The sequence below is a fragment of the Cimex lectularius genome, unplaced genomic scaffold, assembly GCF_000648675.2.
Source record: "Cimex lectularius strain Harlan isolate CLEC.00 unplaced genomic scaffold, Clec_2.1 scaffold112, whole genome shotgun sequence".
NCBI classification, from domain to species: Eukaryota; Metazoa; Arthropoda; class Insecta; order Hemiptera; family Cimicidae; genus Cimex; species Cimex lectularius.
This window is the reverse complement of record NW_019392699.1, coordinates 1,502,365-1,520,096: the sequence shown is the minus strand read 5'-3', so window position 1 is coordinate 1,520,096 and position 17,732 is coordinate 1,502,365. Positions and strand designations below refer to the sequence as shown.

The 17,732-nt window shown below is 33.9% G+C and overlaps 1 protein-coding gene across 2 annotated transcripts in view; it reads left to right on the top strand.

The window, feature by feature from the left end:
* Nucleotides 1-217: 217 nt before the first annotated feature.
* The window catches only part of LOC106664609, a 29,101-nt gene continuing 11,586 nt past the window's right edge, over nt 218-17,732 (top strand). For both annotated transcript variants that reach the window (XM_014390502.2, XM_024226083.1), the window contains exon 1: nt 218-599. In XM_014390502.2, coding sequence (XP_014245988.1) covers nt 524-599 — 76 coding nt within the window. In that variant the 5' untranslated portion in view covers nt 218-523. The remainder of the gene's footprint in view (nt 600-17,732) is intronic.

Genomic DNA, 17,732 nt, shown 5'->3' with positions numbered 1-17,732 from the left:
AAATTATTTTAACTGTCTGTTTGCCTATAATATTTTTTCTCGATAAATGCTACTATATAAAAATGACAGCTAAGAAATTGTGAGGATGTAAGTGCACTGACGACGATTACTTTGCATGCAAGTCAGCCCGGACATTTCCATTTACAAAGCTTTGGGTGCTTTTGCGGTGGGGGTGAGGGCTGGAGAGGGACTGAAGTTATCCCCCCTCGCGGCAACGACCCGCAGCCAGCAGGTATCTGCCCTCTCGGCTCTTCAGTGTTTACCAAGTACCAAATCCGCGAGGCATAGAGCGTCATTAGTGTAATTCTAAAAACATAAAAAAAAGAAAACATCCTGTACTTGTTTTCTTCAACCGGGTGGATACCCGACTCGGACAAGTCTCGGATACGACCACGAGGACGTTCCAGCTATGTGCATCGGCTGAGGAGACGAGCACCGGGGAAAAATCATCAGTGGACGTGAAAAAATCGTTTGATTACATTGCATGTGACTGAAATGTATTGTGCGTGTCAGTGACCTCGAGATGCAACATTGGGGCTCCTGCCACCGTGCCGTCTTGGCGCTGGTCACGGCCTTATCCGTAGTCTCTTCATTCGACGGTAAGTTACAGGAAATCCAATTATTATTTAATAAGTAGTCCAGTGGTAGAATAACTGCCATAAATCCTCTCCGATGAGACTAGGAAGAAGCTGTGGGCAAACGTTCCATTCTCCGGCCACAAGACGGTTCACAAAAAAAGGCTCAGTGACTTTAATGCTTTAGAACAGAGGTTCGTAAGATTTTTTGCCCTGGACCTTAATGCCGCAGGCAATCAACCCTTTACGGCAACTAAATAAAAATGCACAAGCTTCATACAAAAATCTCTACACTATTTTACGTACAGTTTAACAAAAAGTGAGAATCTTGGCAATTTTAGTTGTAAATTTTTCAATTTTTTAACACGTCCAAATTGAGCAGCACATTTTTGTATTATTCTTTGTATGCTGGTAATGCTTGAGAAAGTTTAGAGGCAATTTGATTTTTAATGTTTTTTACATTGGGCCGTGAACTCCAGTGATCTTTCTTGACCTTTGGTGGTCCAGGCACCGAAATTTCTTCAAAATATGATTTCATAAGATCCAGGTCAGATGGAAAAAAAAATTAAAAAAAAGATTTTCGAAAATTCCTTCTTTGTTCGCAATTGGAAAGTCATCGACTAAAAATACCATTCACTAAATAGTAAGGAAAGTAGATAATCTCGGGTTATCACGAGAAGTAAGTGGACAGTAAGCTTATACTCGTGGTTTAAATTCGGTCAATTCTAAGAGGTTTGTGGACTTAAATAATTATTTTCGATATAAGATTAAGCGAAATTTTATAAAAGGTTGTTGCATAAAACGTAAAAACCAAGAAAAAGAGAGTTGGAGATAGTTATTAACTAGCAGACCGTAGGGAAAAAATGAAACAGGATCCGGCCGCCTTTTCAGAATTTATTCCTATGTACAAACTACAAAGCATTCCTGTTGTACGGCCTTACATTGGTACGAATCAACCGTACGACAATTTCTGCAGTACAAAAGAGGAGAAAAAAACGGCACTTCGTGGGAAATGGAAGGGTACATTGGCTCCCCAGTAGTCGAAGACGGTCATATCTGCTAATGAACTTTCAACAATCAAAATTGTTTCGGAAATATCGAGACTGTTTTGGCTTATCTGACTTTTGAAACCGGTATGGTCTATCCTCGTGGCCTCACGCTAGGCTCTGGGCCGACACGGCCCGTTGACTTTGCCGACTTTCTTTTTACTCTTTTTATATTTTTAATGGAATTTTCAATTGTTTCTTGTCAAACTGGAAGACAATTTTAGAAAGTTTAGTAAAAATTAACACTATAGCGTTCACTTCCTTGAATGAACAAAAGGAAAAACATTATAATCAAGACAAAATAAAAAATGACATTTAATAAACAATGTTGTAAAAACAGTTGTATTTCCTTGTGATAATCTAGCATCTTGGAAGGTGGTGTTTAAAGATCCGTTACCTGAGGGCTGAAGGGGACCGGTCGGGCGAGATTCTCCTCAATCCCAAAACACCTTTTATATAAAACAATGTTTCGTCAAAAATTTATTTAATACAAAATCAGTCAATATTTCACCGCGATATGGGTTTTATCTTAATTACTCGGTCGATTACTGACTATTCCTTGACGATTTTTGATTATTCAAACGCGCCTAATTTTGATTTTTGCTAGGTCAAGATAAGATGCGTCAGGGTTTAAAGTATTTTTAGAAAATTCAAAACATTGCCTGGTTTGTGCTAATTAGTTACTTTCTAACGCGTTTAACTTTACGCTGTGCTGTTCGCCAGATTGGACAAACTCGGTTGAACGCAGGCTTTTAATTAATTAACATTAACCAGCGGATTTGCATTATTTTTTTCACAAGTTCAAAATTGGTTTTCTAGTCAATTTTTTTCTCATGGTGAATTTTCAATCGTATTATTGAGAGAGAGCCATGTAAATAAACAATAACAGAAAAATCGCATTTCGCCTGTTCATTTTACGAGATAAGTTTAAATTCGTTAGCATCATGACACATTAGAGTGTCATAATTAATAATCAATAACAAATGGTGCAAAACCATTAATTTTTTATGAAGTTTAAACGACCGCAATCGGTGAAGGTCGACAAGAACCTCGATAAGTTGAGGACCTGAAGTTTTTTTTTATGGGTGCATAGTTTACAACTATATGAGCCAAATTGCATTAAAATTCATGTTCTCATCAACATTTAATATTTTATGATTGTCACCTAAACGCCCATTTCCCAGTTTTAAATTATATAAAAATACGCTGATTGAAAATTAATATCTGTAGGATTAAAAATTGTAAAACTATATTTTTTATCTCAACTAAAAACCTTAATTAATTGTAATATATTAATTGGTCAAGCGGACCACGAAATTAGTGAATTTTTTATAAGTTTTAATCAACCACGACTGGTAGAGACCTTCAATAGGTCGAGACCCTTAGGCTATCTACATTTTCAGTTGTTCATAGATTTAAAAGGTGTGAGACCGATTTTAATTTGTAAAATATGCATGTCCTTATTTCTGGCTTTAAATAGTGTTTTTAGAGTTCAAAGGTAATTTATTTTTTGGAAAAAACTCTATCAATTTTCGTATTTTCATTCGTCTACCCCTCTCATTTTGACATGCCAGAATCAAAACAGCAGTCATTATTTTTTTCTAGATTTCTAGTCTGGATTGTTTTATTGTAATACTTAACTGTATTATTAATAAGTGTAAAATTATTAATTTTATTATAGGTTTAAACGACACAACCGGTAAGAATACAATAGGTAGAATAGAACGTTGTCCTTAAGCTATCCATACTTTGGCAATCGTAAGAATACATAGGTTAAATATGTGAGACAATTTTTTGTTCTAGTCTTATTTGTTGACTAATTTTCGGGGTTAGTTGTGCCCGAGAATAATTTCCTGTTTGTAAAAACCGTCAGCAATTTTCTGCTTTTCATCCAGCTGCTTGTCATGGCACAAAAACAAAAAAGCCATTATTTTCGTACACGGATTTTTTGTCAAGATTAATTCACATCTAATACTTTAATGCAATTCTTAATAAATGCAAAACTTGTTATGTTATAAATTTTAACGAACACACTGGTGCAGGTCAACCGATAATTTGATACCTTCTTCAGAACGTTGGCCTTGGCTATCTACGCTTCGATAGTTGTTGTCGATCATTAGATTTTAAAAAAACCTATTTTTATATTATCTGTTGACCGAATATTCTGATCTTGCCCAAAAGTAATTTCCTTTTTGGGAAATCTCCATTAATTTTTTGCTTTTCATCCAGCCAACCCCATCAGCTTGTCGTGGCAAAAAACAAAACAGCAGCCATTATGTGCGTACAAAACTTCTAGTCTAGATTATTTTGAATGTAATACTGAACTGTATTATTAATGAGTGCAAAACTTTTATTATTAAGTTTAAACGAGCCCAACTGGTATATGATACCTTCAACAAAACGTTGTCCTTAGGCTATTTACGCTGTGATACGTAGTTGAGTGAGCATATATTAAAAAACTGCTGACTTTTTTTTAACTGTTGGCTTAAATTAGTAATTATAATTTATACAATAACATTGCATTAAAATGATCACTGGTGATTGCCGACTGGCTGATGGACCCTTGGCTATCTACGTTTTTGAAAGTTGTTAAACGTAGATCGGAAAAAACTGAGACTCGATTTTTAGTTTTTGTCGTATTCATTGGCTTAATATTATGTTGTTTTTTGTTAATTGTTTGTGCTCAAAAGTAGTTTCCTTTAAAAAAAAAAAAAAAGTCAGCCATTTTCTCCTTTCATCCACCCAGCATTCTCAGCATGTCTCAGCACAAAAACAAAATAGCAGCCTTCATTTTCGAAAAAACATTTCTAGCCAGATTTTTTCCAATATAATTGTGTTATTAATAAGTGCAAAACTTATTTTGTTGTGAAGTTTAAACGACCACAACTGTGTAGGTCGACCATAGGTCGGTACCTTCGAAGGAACGTTGCCATTTTGCTATTTTTTAATTTTATTATTTATGGTTTTTATTTATATGTAAATATAAATTATATTATTATTAATTATTATATTTATTATTCGGAGATCATGAGAAGTCTGGTGTGATGTAGGTTTTAGACAAACATTTTCTTTATCGTGCCAACGTTTCGATCTTTATTGAGATCATCTTCGGGGCCTGGATTTTATAAATATTGTTTAACTTTTGCAAATACATGTAGGACGTGAAAGAAAAAAATGACTTTATGCTATAAAATTTTAGATTAAGACAAACGAATTTATACAATGCTAGAAAATTTTAGATTAAAAAAATGAATTTATACAATGTCAGAAAATTTTAGCATTGTATAAATTAATTTTTTTTAATCTAAAATTTTCTAGCATTGTATAAATTCTTTGTTTTCTTTCACATCCTACATGTATTTGTAAAATTTAAACAATGTTTATAAATACCAGGCTCTGAAGATGATCTCAATAAAGATCGAAACGTAGGCACGATAAAGAAAATGTTTTTCTAAACCTACGTCACACCAGACCGCATCTTAGGATCTCCGAATAATCATTAGCTAACGGTCCCTGAACATCACACATTATAATTTATTATTTATGCTATTTATTTATTATTTTGCTATTTACGCTTTGATGTTGTTTACTAGCATAGATTAAAAAGAAAAAACCATCCGATTTTTAGTTTTTATACTATTATCTATTGACCTGATATTTTGATTGTCCTCAAAAGTAATTTCCTAGTTGGAAAAAAATAGTCGGCAATTTCCTACTTAAAATCCAACCATCCATCTCCAGGCTAAATGGATAATAAAATATTATGAATTATAAAATATGAATTATAAATTGAAAAAAAAATATTAAAAAAATATATTTTCGTAGCAAGATTTCCAGTTGAGATTATTTCAAAGGTAATACTTAACTATATTATCAATAAATGTATTTTATATTGTTGAAACGACACAACTTGTAGAGAACCTCTGGAAGGTCAATTTCATCATCACGTTGCCCTTAGGCTATCTAAACTATTGCACACAGTTAAACATGGATTTTAAAAAAATGTATATCGATTGCTAGTTTATATATTCTAGTGTATAATATATAAACTATAGTGTATATAGTTTATATATTATATCTCTTGACATAATATTAAATTGAAACGATCACATCTGATAAAGGTCGATCAACGGGTCGATAACTTCAATAATACAAGGACCTAAGGGTATACAAGCTTTGCGCATAGCTGAAAAGGATTTACAGGTACTGTTCAGATACAGCTGTAAAGGATTTTTTAAGAAACTGTTATTCGAGTTTTAGTTTTTATGATATTATCTGTTATTTTATTATTTTGGAGTTGTTTGTGCCCAAAAGTAATTTCATTGTAGGAAAAACCGTCAGCTCTTTTCTGCTTTTCGTCCAGCCATTCAATTCAGCTTGTCATAGCACAAAAACAAAACAGCAGCCATTATTTTAGTACAAAAAATTCTAGTCGAAATTCTTTCTAGTGTAATAATTACTAACTATAGTTTTTACAAGTTCGAAACTATTCATTGCATAATACAGTTTAAAGGGCTAAAACTGGTTGAGATTTTCATATGTTCAGTACCTTCCATAAGTCGAGTACTTCAGGCTGTCTACGATTTTACACAGTTATTAGGCACGAAGGAAACTATGAATACATATTTAGTTTTTATGCTTGTTGGCTTAATATTTTGAGATGTTTTGTGCTCAAAAATATTTTTTGTTGGAAAAATCGTCCGCAGATTTATGGGTTTCCATCCAGCTTTCATTCCATTCTCAATGCACCATGTTCCGCTGAAATCCAGCACCGTCTTATAATTTGCCGCTATTTCAGTTGAGATTGATATTTTTTTATATTTGTCGGATCAAAATAAAAAAAACGAAGGTTCAAGCAAGGATGACAACCATAAAATTTTGATATTGAAATGTCGATCAGCTGATGCAACCACTTTTGGCCTGATCGTAAAAATCAGACATTTTGGTTGCTTGCAATCCGCAGGCTCAAGTTGCTGTTGTACTTTGCACGTTAATATTGTTTATAAAATAATATTTAGAAATAAAATGAAATTTCATCGTACGATTTTTTTTAAACGAGGATTCGCAACAGCAGAGGTCATATAAACCCTCAGGGTGCCAGTGTTTTTGAAAAAAAAGCCCATTTGTAATTATGTCGGGTTCGAACACAGGGCCGCTGGATTCGAACCCCGGACCTTTACCTTACAGTGATGAGCGCCTTGTCAACGACTAAACATTGCGGCCACCGACGCCCCCAATGTAGGCTTTACCATTCAAGAACGGTATAAAATATCATATGTTTATTAATTTTAATGACATCTTTATCCAAAGAATGTACATACAATATATATAATGTTATGTTAGAAGTAAAAACCTTTTACATCAAATTTTACGTTGTCAGCATTAGTATCAAAAGTGTTTGATATTTACTAGAAGGATTCCAAATAAAAAATTGGATTGGTTTTTGACATTAGTGTTATAAACATGTGTTAAGGAAAATAGTACTGACGCACATGTAGAGCAAAACATTTTGGATGTATTTTGTATTAATGGTAATTGCAGTATGCATTAAATGCATTGCTGCACCCCCAGAGGATTTCAACCTTGCTGTCATCCATCACATTAAGGATTCACGTTTTGCTGTGGGCTTTTGGCTGAACACGAATAAAGTTTTAACAACGTGCAGGTTCGTGAGTACCTTTGAAGACGGTGTGCCGAAGGTCTCGCCTTCTCCGAGCGTATTCAAAGCCTGGCTGTACTCCGACATCGAGTACGATTACGAGTTCCAAAAGATCCTGCTTCACCCAAATTGTCGATCGGAGACGTACGAAGATTTAAAAATCGTAGCCCACGATTTGAGTATTTGCATTACGAAAAATGAAATTCAGCCGTCCACGGCCTATAACTTCAAAGTCCTCTCCTGGCCTGAAAAGTACTTTGCTCGAGATCTCGAGCAGATGATCGACGACTGGGAATCCGAAGAACGTAACGCGGTCGCCTGGTTCGTAGCCAGTTCCGCTGCTCAAGCATACGACGTGTACCCGATCAAAGCCCTGACGATCAAGCCGGTAAAGTGCGCTAAGATTCTCTGCCCCACGGAAAAAAAAATTCCGCGCTGTAAACTGTTTCTTGATGAGAAAGCGACCCAATCCATCAATCTAAAATGCCTTTGGCACAACGGCACCACCTGCTCGGGTGCTGTAGGGTATATAGCCGTCGACGGTAACATGTGGGGTATTATTCGATTTTGTAACAATGCCGTCACTGGGTACATCCCTATCGTCCTCGATTTCGATTTCATCTACAGAGAAACAAATTATTCTAAATCCGCAAAGTACACACCTTCAATTTTCATCGTGATCATCTTATCCCTTACATTGTTTTGCTAAAATAAATGATTTTTTCTCCGTGTAACATTTTACTGTACAACATATGGGCGGCATTATCATTAATTCCCCAATGGATATATGAAATGCCTCGACTAATGAAAATATATTAAAATGTGAACAGAATAACTACAAGGTTAAAGTTCACGCCTTTAACCAATAAATGACTCCTCCAGTATATACAATTATCCAAATCGAATTAATACTTGGAGTAAGTAGTAATACTTAGTTTATTTCATCGCTATGCTTGGTACCTGAAAGGAATAAAAACTAATTTTATTTAAGTTTTATTCCTTATCAAGTGAAAAGCACAGCTATAAAATCAACTATGTTTTATTATTATGAGTTTTTGACATTTTATGTATTGGTTATCAGTTTAAAAACAAGATAACATTGGGCTCATGGAAAAGTTTTTTTTTCTTTTCAACCATGTTGTAATTGGTGCTTCTTCTAATCTTTTTTTCTGTACCCTCAAAGAAGGTCAACTATGTTTTATTTTGACTTCGAGATTTTAACATTTTATCTGTTTTATCAGTTTTAAAAACAAGATCATATTGATCTCCTGAAAAAGAACATTTCTTTTTTCTTTTCAACACGTAGTACTTGGTACTTCTGCTTAATTTCCTTCTCTCTGTCCCCAAACAAGGTGAACTATTTTTTATTTTAACTTTGAGTTTTTAACATTTTATCTATTTCATCGGTTTTAAAAACATCATCACATTGGGCTCCTGAAAAAAGTTTCTTTTTTCTTTTCTACCATGTTGTACTTGGTACTTCCGTTAATCTCTCTCTCTCTCTCTCTCTCTCTCTCTCTCTCTCTCTCTCTCTCTCTCTCTCTCTCTTTCTTTCTTTCTTTCTCTTTCTCTCTATGTCTTTTCCCAAAATAGGTCAACTATTTTTCCCCATTTTGAGTTTTTAACATTTGATCTATTTTATGGCATTTAACAATTTAAAAACAAGACACATTGGGCCCCTGAAAAAGAAATATTTCTTATTTTTTCAATCACGTTTTGCTTTGTGCTTCTGCTAATCTCCTCTCTACCCGCAAAAAAGGTCAACTATTTTTTATTTTCACATTGAATTTTTAACGTTTGATCTGTTTTATCAGTTTTAAAAACAAGATCTCATTGAGCTCCTGAAAAATAAAAGAGCTTATTTTCAACAATGTTGTACTTGGTGTTTCTGCTAATCTCTCTCTCTCTCTCTCTCTCTCTCTCTCTCTCTCTCTCTCTCTCTNTCTTTTCTATCCCTGTCGTTTTTTTATCACACCATTCTTTCTCTCTCTCACTCTCTCTCTTCTCTCTCTCTCTCTCTCTCTCTCTCTCTCTCTCTCTCTCTCTCTCCCTCTCTCCCTCCCTCCATCCCTCATTTCTTTTCATCCACGTTATACTTGGTACTTCTGCTTAATTTCCTTTATTCTTTTATTCTTTCCCCAAAAAAGCTCAACGGTTTTTTATTTTCATTTTGATTTTTTAACATTTGATATATTTTAAAAATTTTAATAAAAGATCACGCCGGACTTCTGATCAAAATTTCTTTTCAACCACGTCGTATCTGGTAATTTTCATTTGTAGTTTTTCTCTTCTTTTTACTTGAGTTTTAAGTTTGGAAAAACAAGTTTTATTTTTCATTGAAAACTGCAACCGAGTGTGGATATGTGCTTTCTTGGCGAAAGATTTCACCCCGCTTATATCCTTAACCATAACCTTCCAAAACGGCCTAGTAGTCACGGATTTCCGATTTCACTTCTAGTGCAGGGTCGTGTAGTTGTATAACCAATTTGTCTGATTGGATTTTAACACTTTTCTACGATGAAAGAATGCCAGAATGACGTCAATCAAGAAAAGACTGGTTACTAACCCGAAATGAATGGAATATAAATTGTTTAAAAAAAAAGAACCTTTCAAAACTCGTCAACTTCCTTGTCTATTGTCCAACGGTGAAAATGTCTTAAGATTCTATGCCGGCACGGACTCCGTACCCCTTTTGTCCAAGGGGTCTTTGAGCCGTGCAGACAATGAAAATCTATCCTGGATCCATTTTTCACAAGGTTCTTACCTTCGAAAAGCTCTAATAAACTTTTTCTAGAAGAACTTAGACGATTGTTTTTATTAATAATGCATTTTCCATAAACATAAGTATGATCTTCCGATCGTGACATACATGGGTTATTGTCAATATTTTCCTCTTTGTTTAATTGGTAAAAAATTCATCATAAACGGTTAAAGGTTATTGACGTGATGATCAAAGGGCGTGATGACCTATTGATTGTTACGAAACCGACCGTTACGTGCTTGCCACGTCCATGGGTTGCATTGATTTAACCACTTTTAATTTTTTTTTTACAATCCAACTCTTTGCTCTAATAATAAAAATGATTACAACATAAAAATTATTTGATTCTCGTGTCAAAAGAATAATGCTGAAAGTTTTAAATTGACTTTTTACATAATTTTGCAATTTTCTTTCGCTAGTGTGTGATACAAACTATATATATATTCAATATTGCTCGCTCTGTTTAGGGTTCATCCCTGGGCTAGATCTAATTAGGTCCAATTAAATTTTGATTGTGGGATTGGCTTCATGGGTGAAGAAAACCGTTCAGTCCATTTCACGGTTTCCCTCAGATATGACCCACAAAAGCCTTTCAACATCAACAAAAGCTGTGATGGACTTGATCTTATGTAAGTCCTGACGCTTTAGACGCTTTTTTTTCAAATCGAATTACTAGTTTGTTTTGTGCATTTTTTTTCGAAAGGGCTACACATTCAAAAACTTACGTATACAATATTTTCGATTCATTTTTAAAAAATATTGTTTTGAAATTAAAGTCTTCTTTATTACAAAAAAAAGTATTATCTTCGTTGATTATTTCGTTGTCGAATATTATTAGTCAAAATGAAAAAACAAGCAAGGCCGCGGAAGACGCCCATGAAGTTCTACTGAACTACATTTATAGATAGGTGAAACAGATCAATGATGGTCGTCCTGATTGTCATGTTGCTGGATTAATGTCACAGATGTGTTTAAGTTTAACAGCATAATACATCATCTGCCACAATGAAGCAGGCAGGCTGATGCACAATATTATACCGGTGCTTTTCACGGTCCCAGGGTCGTTATAATATTTCTTCCAATGTGTGTTCAAGTACCGAAACACTTTGACGGTGTAGTTTTTTCTCCCGCAACCGTACGGGGTTTCTGTAAGTCCCGTTTACTTTCACGTGTTGTATAAATTGTTATGAAAACCCAAGGAGCTAATTTCTAAAGCCTGTTTTTAATAATTGAAAAAATACTAATAGGCAATTACCGTTAATCACAGATTCCATGGGTATTAATAACACTCGAGAAACTACTTGAATAAATAAAAACATCTAAATAAATTTAAAAAGTCTGTTGGTAAGACGATGGCAAGTAGAGCAGGGACGAAGAAAGCCCCAACTACAGCCTTCCCTAATATTATATTTTATTACTTTTATCATGAATTACATTTGCCATGTGTTTCTTGGCTTAGTTATTTAACTATCTCGAGGTATATTTTTCTTTTCTTCTCATTTTGAGTCTACTCTTTACAAAGGTGTGTTTCTTCATACACGTCCCAAACGTGCTTTGTTGGACTCAAAAAACCGTGAAAGAACTCTCTTCGCCCAAACGTTTAAAAGAGAACGCAAACTCGGGCTTAATTAAAGCTTGAAATACAGGGTGTTCGGCGACTCGTGTTACAAACTTTGCCAGTAAATTCTTCGTTCAAAATGGAACCAAAATGTCCTAATTAACTATGTTCCGAATCTCAACAGTTTCGGAGTTATTTCACTTTTTCTGATTTTTTAAGACTTCACGACCTTGCTTCAAATAATCAATGATAACTCCAAAATTAAAAGGTTTTGGACAAATCCGTTGATACCATTGAAACCTATGTTAAATTTCAAATAAGGTGTGATCAATACTAAACTTATAAACGCTAGTGAAATAAGCGTTTTAGTAGCGAGACTTTAATTTTTTTTTCAAAGTTGAAAAACTCACTATGGTGATTCTAAACTACTATTTCCAAACCTAGAGACCAGCAAATTTCAGAAAACGTACTCCATTTAATAACCTTTTTAGTGGTGTAAATGCTTTTTAATAACTTTTTTTAAAGAGGAAGAAATTGATGAAGAAAAAGAAAAACCGTGGTTGAAGGATTGGTAAGGTGGAAAGATTAATAATAATAAAAATAAAAACTTAAGGAAATTTTTAATGAATTTATTAAACACTTATAAATTATATATTATAAAACATATATAAAAATTTATATAAAATATATATAAATTTATTAAACATTCAAAATTTTCTTTGGTTTTTTTATTTTTTACTATTATTAATCTTTCCACTTTACTAATCCTTCAACCAGGGTTTTTCTTTTCCTTGATCAATTTATTCATCTTTGAAAAAGTAAATAAAAAGGCAAATACACCACTAAAACGAATAATTAAATGGAGTACTTTTTCTGAAATTTGCTGGTCTCTAGGTTTGGAAATAGTAGTTTAGAATCATTATAGTAAGTTTTTTCACCTTTGAAAAAAAATTATTTTTCAAAGTTCTCGCTACTAAAACGCTTATTTCACTAACGGATTTGTCCAAAAACCTTTTAATTTTGGAGTTATCATTGATTATTTGAAGCAAGGTCGTGAAATCGTAAAAAATCAGAAAAAGTGAAATAACTCCGAAACCTTTGAGGTTCGGGCCATAATTAATTAGGGCTTTTTGGTTCCATTTTGAATGTACAATCTACTGGCAGTTTGTAACACGAGTAGCGGAACACCCTGCATATACATTTCTGAAATGCCATCTTATCATTTCCAGTGATTTCGCTGCATCGCTTGGTACCTTACTGTCATATGTACGCTTGTAGACTTCGCTGACTGGTGATGTCCCGTTTTTGTAAAATGTAGAAGAAAGAGAGTCAATTTTCGACGAAGACGCTATCCAGTTGCGAATCTGTATTTTACCATGTCTTTGGTAACTTCATCTTACCAAATCAGTCTGGGTTTTCTGACCTTTCACTAATGCGGGCTTTCGAGGGAATCTCTTTGAAAGACCTGCCCTTCAAATACGAAAAACTCGATACAAATAGTTGTTCTTTTGTTACCTCATTCGTAGACGTACTCGGAGCATGTGTTGTATGTCCTTTTGAGTACTGATTTGTATGTACAAAATCAACAACTAACGCTGACGTATTCTCCTTTTTACCTATTGTGAAGGTTTCATTATGAAGTTACTATAGTTCATTGAAATTTGCAAGTGTGTATTTGCTAAAGTGAGCTACCAACAGCCTTCGTCGTTAGGTCAGAATATAAATAGACTTTTTTTTCTGAAGAGCAAATCCGTGCATCCTGTTCGTTACGACCTTTCATGGTTGCTGACATGCCATGATAAATAAACAATTTCACCCCCCACTTTTCGGAGAAGATCCCAATAACATTATGTCTATGTACATGTAGCAACTAGTCAGCCGAACTTATTCAATCCTGGGACGACAACACCCTCAGATTCAATCTAACTACAAAATACCCGTTTCGTTCCCGGTCCTTTTCAATCCTCGTGTTTGCGAGCGTGTTGTTAAAGGTGTGGAGAATGATCCGCTATGAGAACACAAGAATACCAACTGCAAAAGCCTCGAGTGATGCCATTTCCTGATAACGGGTCCTTGGGATACTTCATATTACGGTTGACAATCTAGCAGGCCTTTTGTATACCGCCGTTTCACGGGTATGTCGTTTTTACATATTTTTTCTTTAAATATTGCCAGCTCGCTTTATCAACCACAAGCCTGAAAAATTTAAGATATATGTTTGTTAATTTCATAAACGAGAAATTACCGTAAAGTTATCCTTGTAAATCGCCAACTTTCCTTAATTGTCGCTCAGGTATGTTTAGTTAAATATCTGGCTCTACTTGAATATGAGAGTGGATCGAAAGAATGTCTGAAAAGAAAAAATATAGAAATTAATTTAGGATCTTTCAGTGAATATTCCAAAATCTGTAAAACCATCTTGTCAACGTTTTCCGTCCACTTTGACCTGACTGTCCTCGCTACTTCCATTAAAATATGTAAAATATCTCCAGGGTCATACGAGGGGCTAACTTTCTTTATTTAATTAATAATAATAATAATAATATAAATATTAATTAACTTTATTTTTCTGTGAAAAAAGCAGACATGTCTTCAGTAGAAGATAAGACCCTTTAAAACTTTATTTATTGTACAAGTATAAATTTACAGGTTTTTATTTTATGCTTACTGTAGTAAATTTTGTTGGGGAGATCGGTAAATTTATTTAACTTTATTTTTTATCATTAATTAATGTTTATTTGATCCAGCTTTGTGCTGATTATGTTTCAGTTACTTAAGGGATAACAGCGTAATCTTGTTGGAGAGTTCTTATTGATGGCGAGGTTTGCGACCTCGATGTTGGATTAAAATTAATTTCATTAGATTTCATGGTCCGGCTGATCAAATAACATCTTTCAATTAATTAATCTTTATGTAAGGTATTGGTTGATATAAAAAAGTCAGTGTCACGAGCGGGATTCGAACCCACGACCTTTGGCTAAATACGCCGCTTCTCTTCCACTTGAGCTATCGTGACTTCGATCCACTCGGGCACTAACTTCCCAACCCAACCTTTCATATACCTTACATAAAGATTAATTGATTGAAAGATGTTTTTTGGACAATCGGTCCACGAAATCAAATGAATTTAATCAGTTAAATGAAGTACATCTTCACTAAAGCTCTCCGTGGCTATTTCATTTGTCGCCGAGAATCAAATAGATTACACAACATTTGAAAGCCGAAGGTCGTGGGTTCGAATCCCGTTCGTGACACTGGCTTTTTTATCTCAACCAATACCTTACATAAAGATTAATTAATTGAGTACAATTAATATTAAGTGTAGCTGCTTAATAATTAGATCTGTTCGACCTTTAATTTTTTACATGATCTGAATTCAGACCGGCGTGAGCCAGGTCGGTTTCTATCTTTAATTAATATAAATTATTCTAGTACGAGAGGACCGAATAGTCGGAATAATTTTTTTGATTGACTGTTATTGTTATTTTGGCAGATTAGCGCAATAAAAATAGATTACAGATAGCACTGCTTTTGATTTTATGTATTTTGTAGGCTGTAGCATTTGTTACTTTGTTAGAACGAAGGATTTTAGGCTATATTCAGCTTCGCAAAGGTCCTCATAAAGTGGGCTTGATGGGGCTGTTACAACCTTTCTCTGATGGATTGAAGTTAGTTTTTAAAAAACAGAGATATCCTTGTCAGTCTAATTTTCTTATTTATTATTGTTATCCAATCTTTATAATAGTTTTGTCTTTTATGCTATGATGTTTGTTCTTTTTTTTTGGTGAGGGGTTGTTTATACTAGTTTTCTTAGGTGTTGAGGTTTATTGGGTGATAATTAGTGGCTGGTATTTTAATTCTAATTATGTTATATTAGGGGCAGTTCGTTCTGTGGCTCAGACCATTTCTTATGAAGTAAGAATAGCCTTGTTGGCTTTAGGGGTTGTTTTTTTTATTTGGGAGATTTGATTTTCTTGATTTTATAATTTTTCAAAAAAATATTTTTTTTTGTTTTTTACTGTTTTTGGTTTTTGGTATATTTCTTGCTTGTTCGAAACAAATCGTTCACCTTTTGACCTTGCTGAAGGAGAATCAGAATTAGTTTCAGGGTTTAATATTGAGTACAGAAGAGGGGGTTTTGCATTTATTTTTTTATCTGAATATATAAATATTCTTTTTATAAGAACATTCACTTGTATTTTATTTTGAAGGGCTGATTTAAGACGTTTGTTTTTTTATATCAAGGTTTTGGGATTTTGAATAGGCTAGGTGAGGCAATGAAACAAATTAGCCAACCAGCCAGGATAGACGGACCAAAACGATCGGAAATGACCAAAACAACTGGTTCATCAGCCCTCAAACCCCCGTGAAGAAATCTCACAATTATTCTTCTTCCTAGATTATTTATTAATAAATTAATACGATTTTTGAAAGCGAACATATATCCTTTATTGTACTCTCCCTTTTACACAGTTGCACGACTTTTTTTCTCTCGAAAAATGCCCATTTTCGATCATTCGCAATGACTATGCTTTGTCCGTTTTTTGGCTAATCTAAGCCGGACATAATCCGGCTAGGTTTTATAACAATGACACAGCCCGATTACACAGAGCTGTTGGTTAAGGGAAAAAACCGTGAGTGGAAAAGAGAAACTCGCTTACGAGTTGCTAGGGGGAATGGACACGGATTTTTTTGAATCACATCCTATTGGCTATTATTTGCTTGAAAATGCAACAAACAACGAACTTTTATAATAAAAATCAATTAAATCCGTCTAAATAAAAAACAATAAAAAACAAACAAAATTGATCATACAGGAGCAAATTACAAACTCAAACTTCGGCAAGAAAAAAATTTGGAAAATCAAATTTGTTAATAGTCAAACGACTTTTCCGTGAGAACATCTTTGCATCGGTTTTAACTAAATGTTAAATTTAATGTTTTTTTTTTTTTTTTTGGTCTTTCTGCTTATCCTGATGCGCCTGGTCTCGCCAGATATGTCTGTCAGGCGTTTCACCCCCCTGCAGACGTTCGCAATGTTTGACAATCTTCAATCTTTGATCAAGATGATTTAAGATCAAGTAAATTTGATAAATCCTTTTACAAAGGAAAATTTATTAAGAATTTACCTAAACAATTTATTTCTGCCCCTTAGACTTAGTCATTGGTTATGTTTTAATGGGCTACGAGGTCTCTGTAAGACCATAAAATTATTGTATTATTAACATCCTGAAATAAGTTGAAACAAAAAAATATTTGTTTATTTTGATACAAATAACAAAATTTAAGGTCACTAACGTAATTTAAATTAAAATTTCATGTTATATTGGATACGCAGATAATCTGACAATATTTTCCTTGTCGGAGAAAACGACCTGAGTTAAAGATAGTTTATTATATGTAGTCTATTTATAGATAGACTAATTACAGATTAAAAGATATCTAAATTTTCGTGACACATTTAATGGCGGACCTATAAAGTGTAATTACAAAGGCGATACATGCCAAATTGCAAACTCTATACCTTGTTTCTGCTTAATACAAAGCAATAGATATTCAAATACCGTTTTTATTTTCAAATACTTTTTCAAATACTGTTAAATTAATTGAATTATGTAAAAAAAAATCTGATCTTGGACCCAACCCTCGGGGAGAGTTGAAAATAAAAATAGAAGGAGAAAGTGGATTCAGATTTTTTGCAGTGACTCATCCTCTTTGACGGAGTGTCCTGGGAGTTTCCCCTGGGATGTTAGGTGATTTTAATTAAGGCCAAAGATAAAGGTTCCATTTTTCAAGTTGAAATTATTTTTGATTTGGATCTTATACGATTACACTTGAAAATATTACATATTTCATTTTTTTTATCATGAAAATTTATCTTTTTTTTCTTAAGTAAAGTAAAACAATTCATACAGTGCGGCTTTAAACCCGATGATCATTTGAAAGTATGTCGGGTTGGAATGCCGCTGGATTCGAACCCGGGACCTTCACCTTACAGTGATGAGCTCCGTGTCAACGCCTACACTGTTGCGGCCACCGACACCCCCTCTTAACTTCGTTATTATTATTAGTATTATTATTATAATTTCTACTATTTTTGCTATATTACGGAATCTAATCTACAAGTACATAC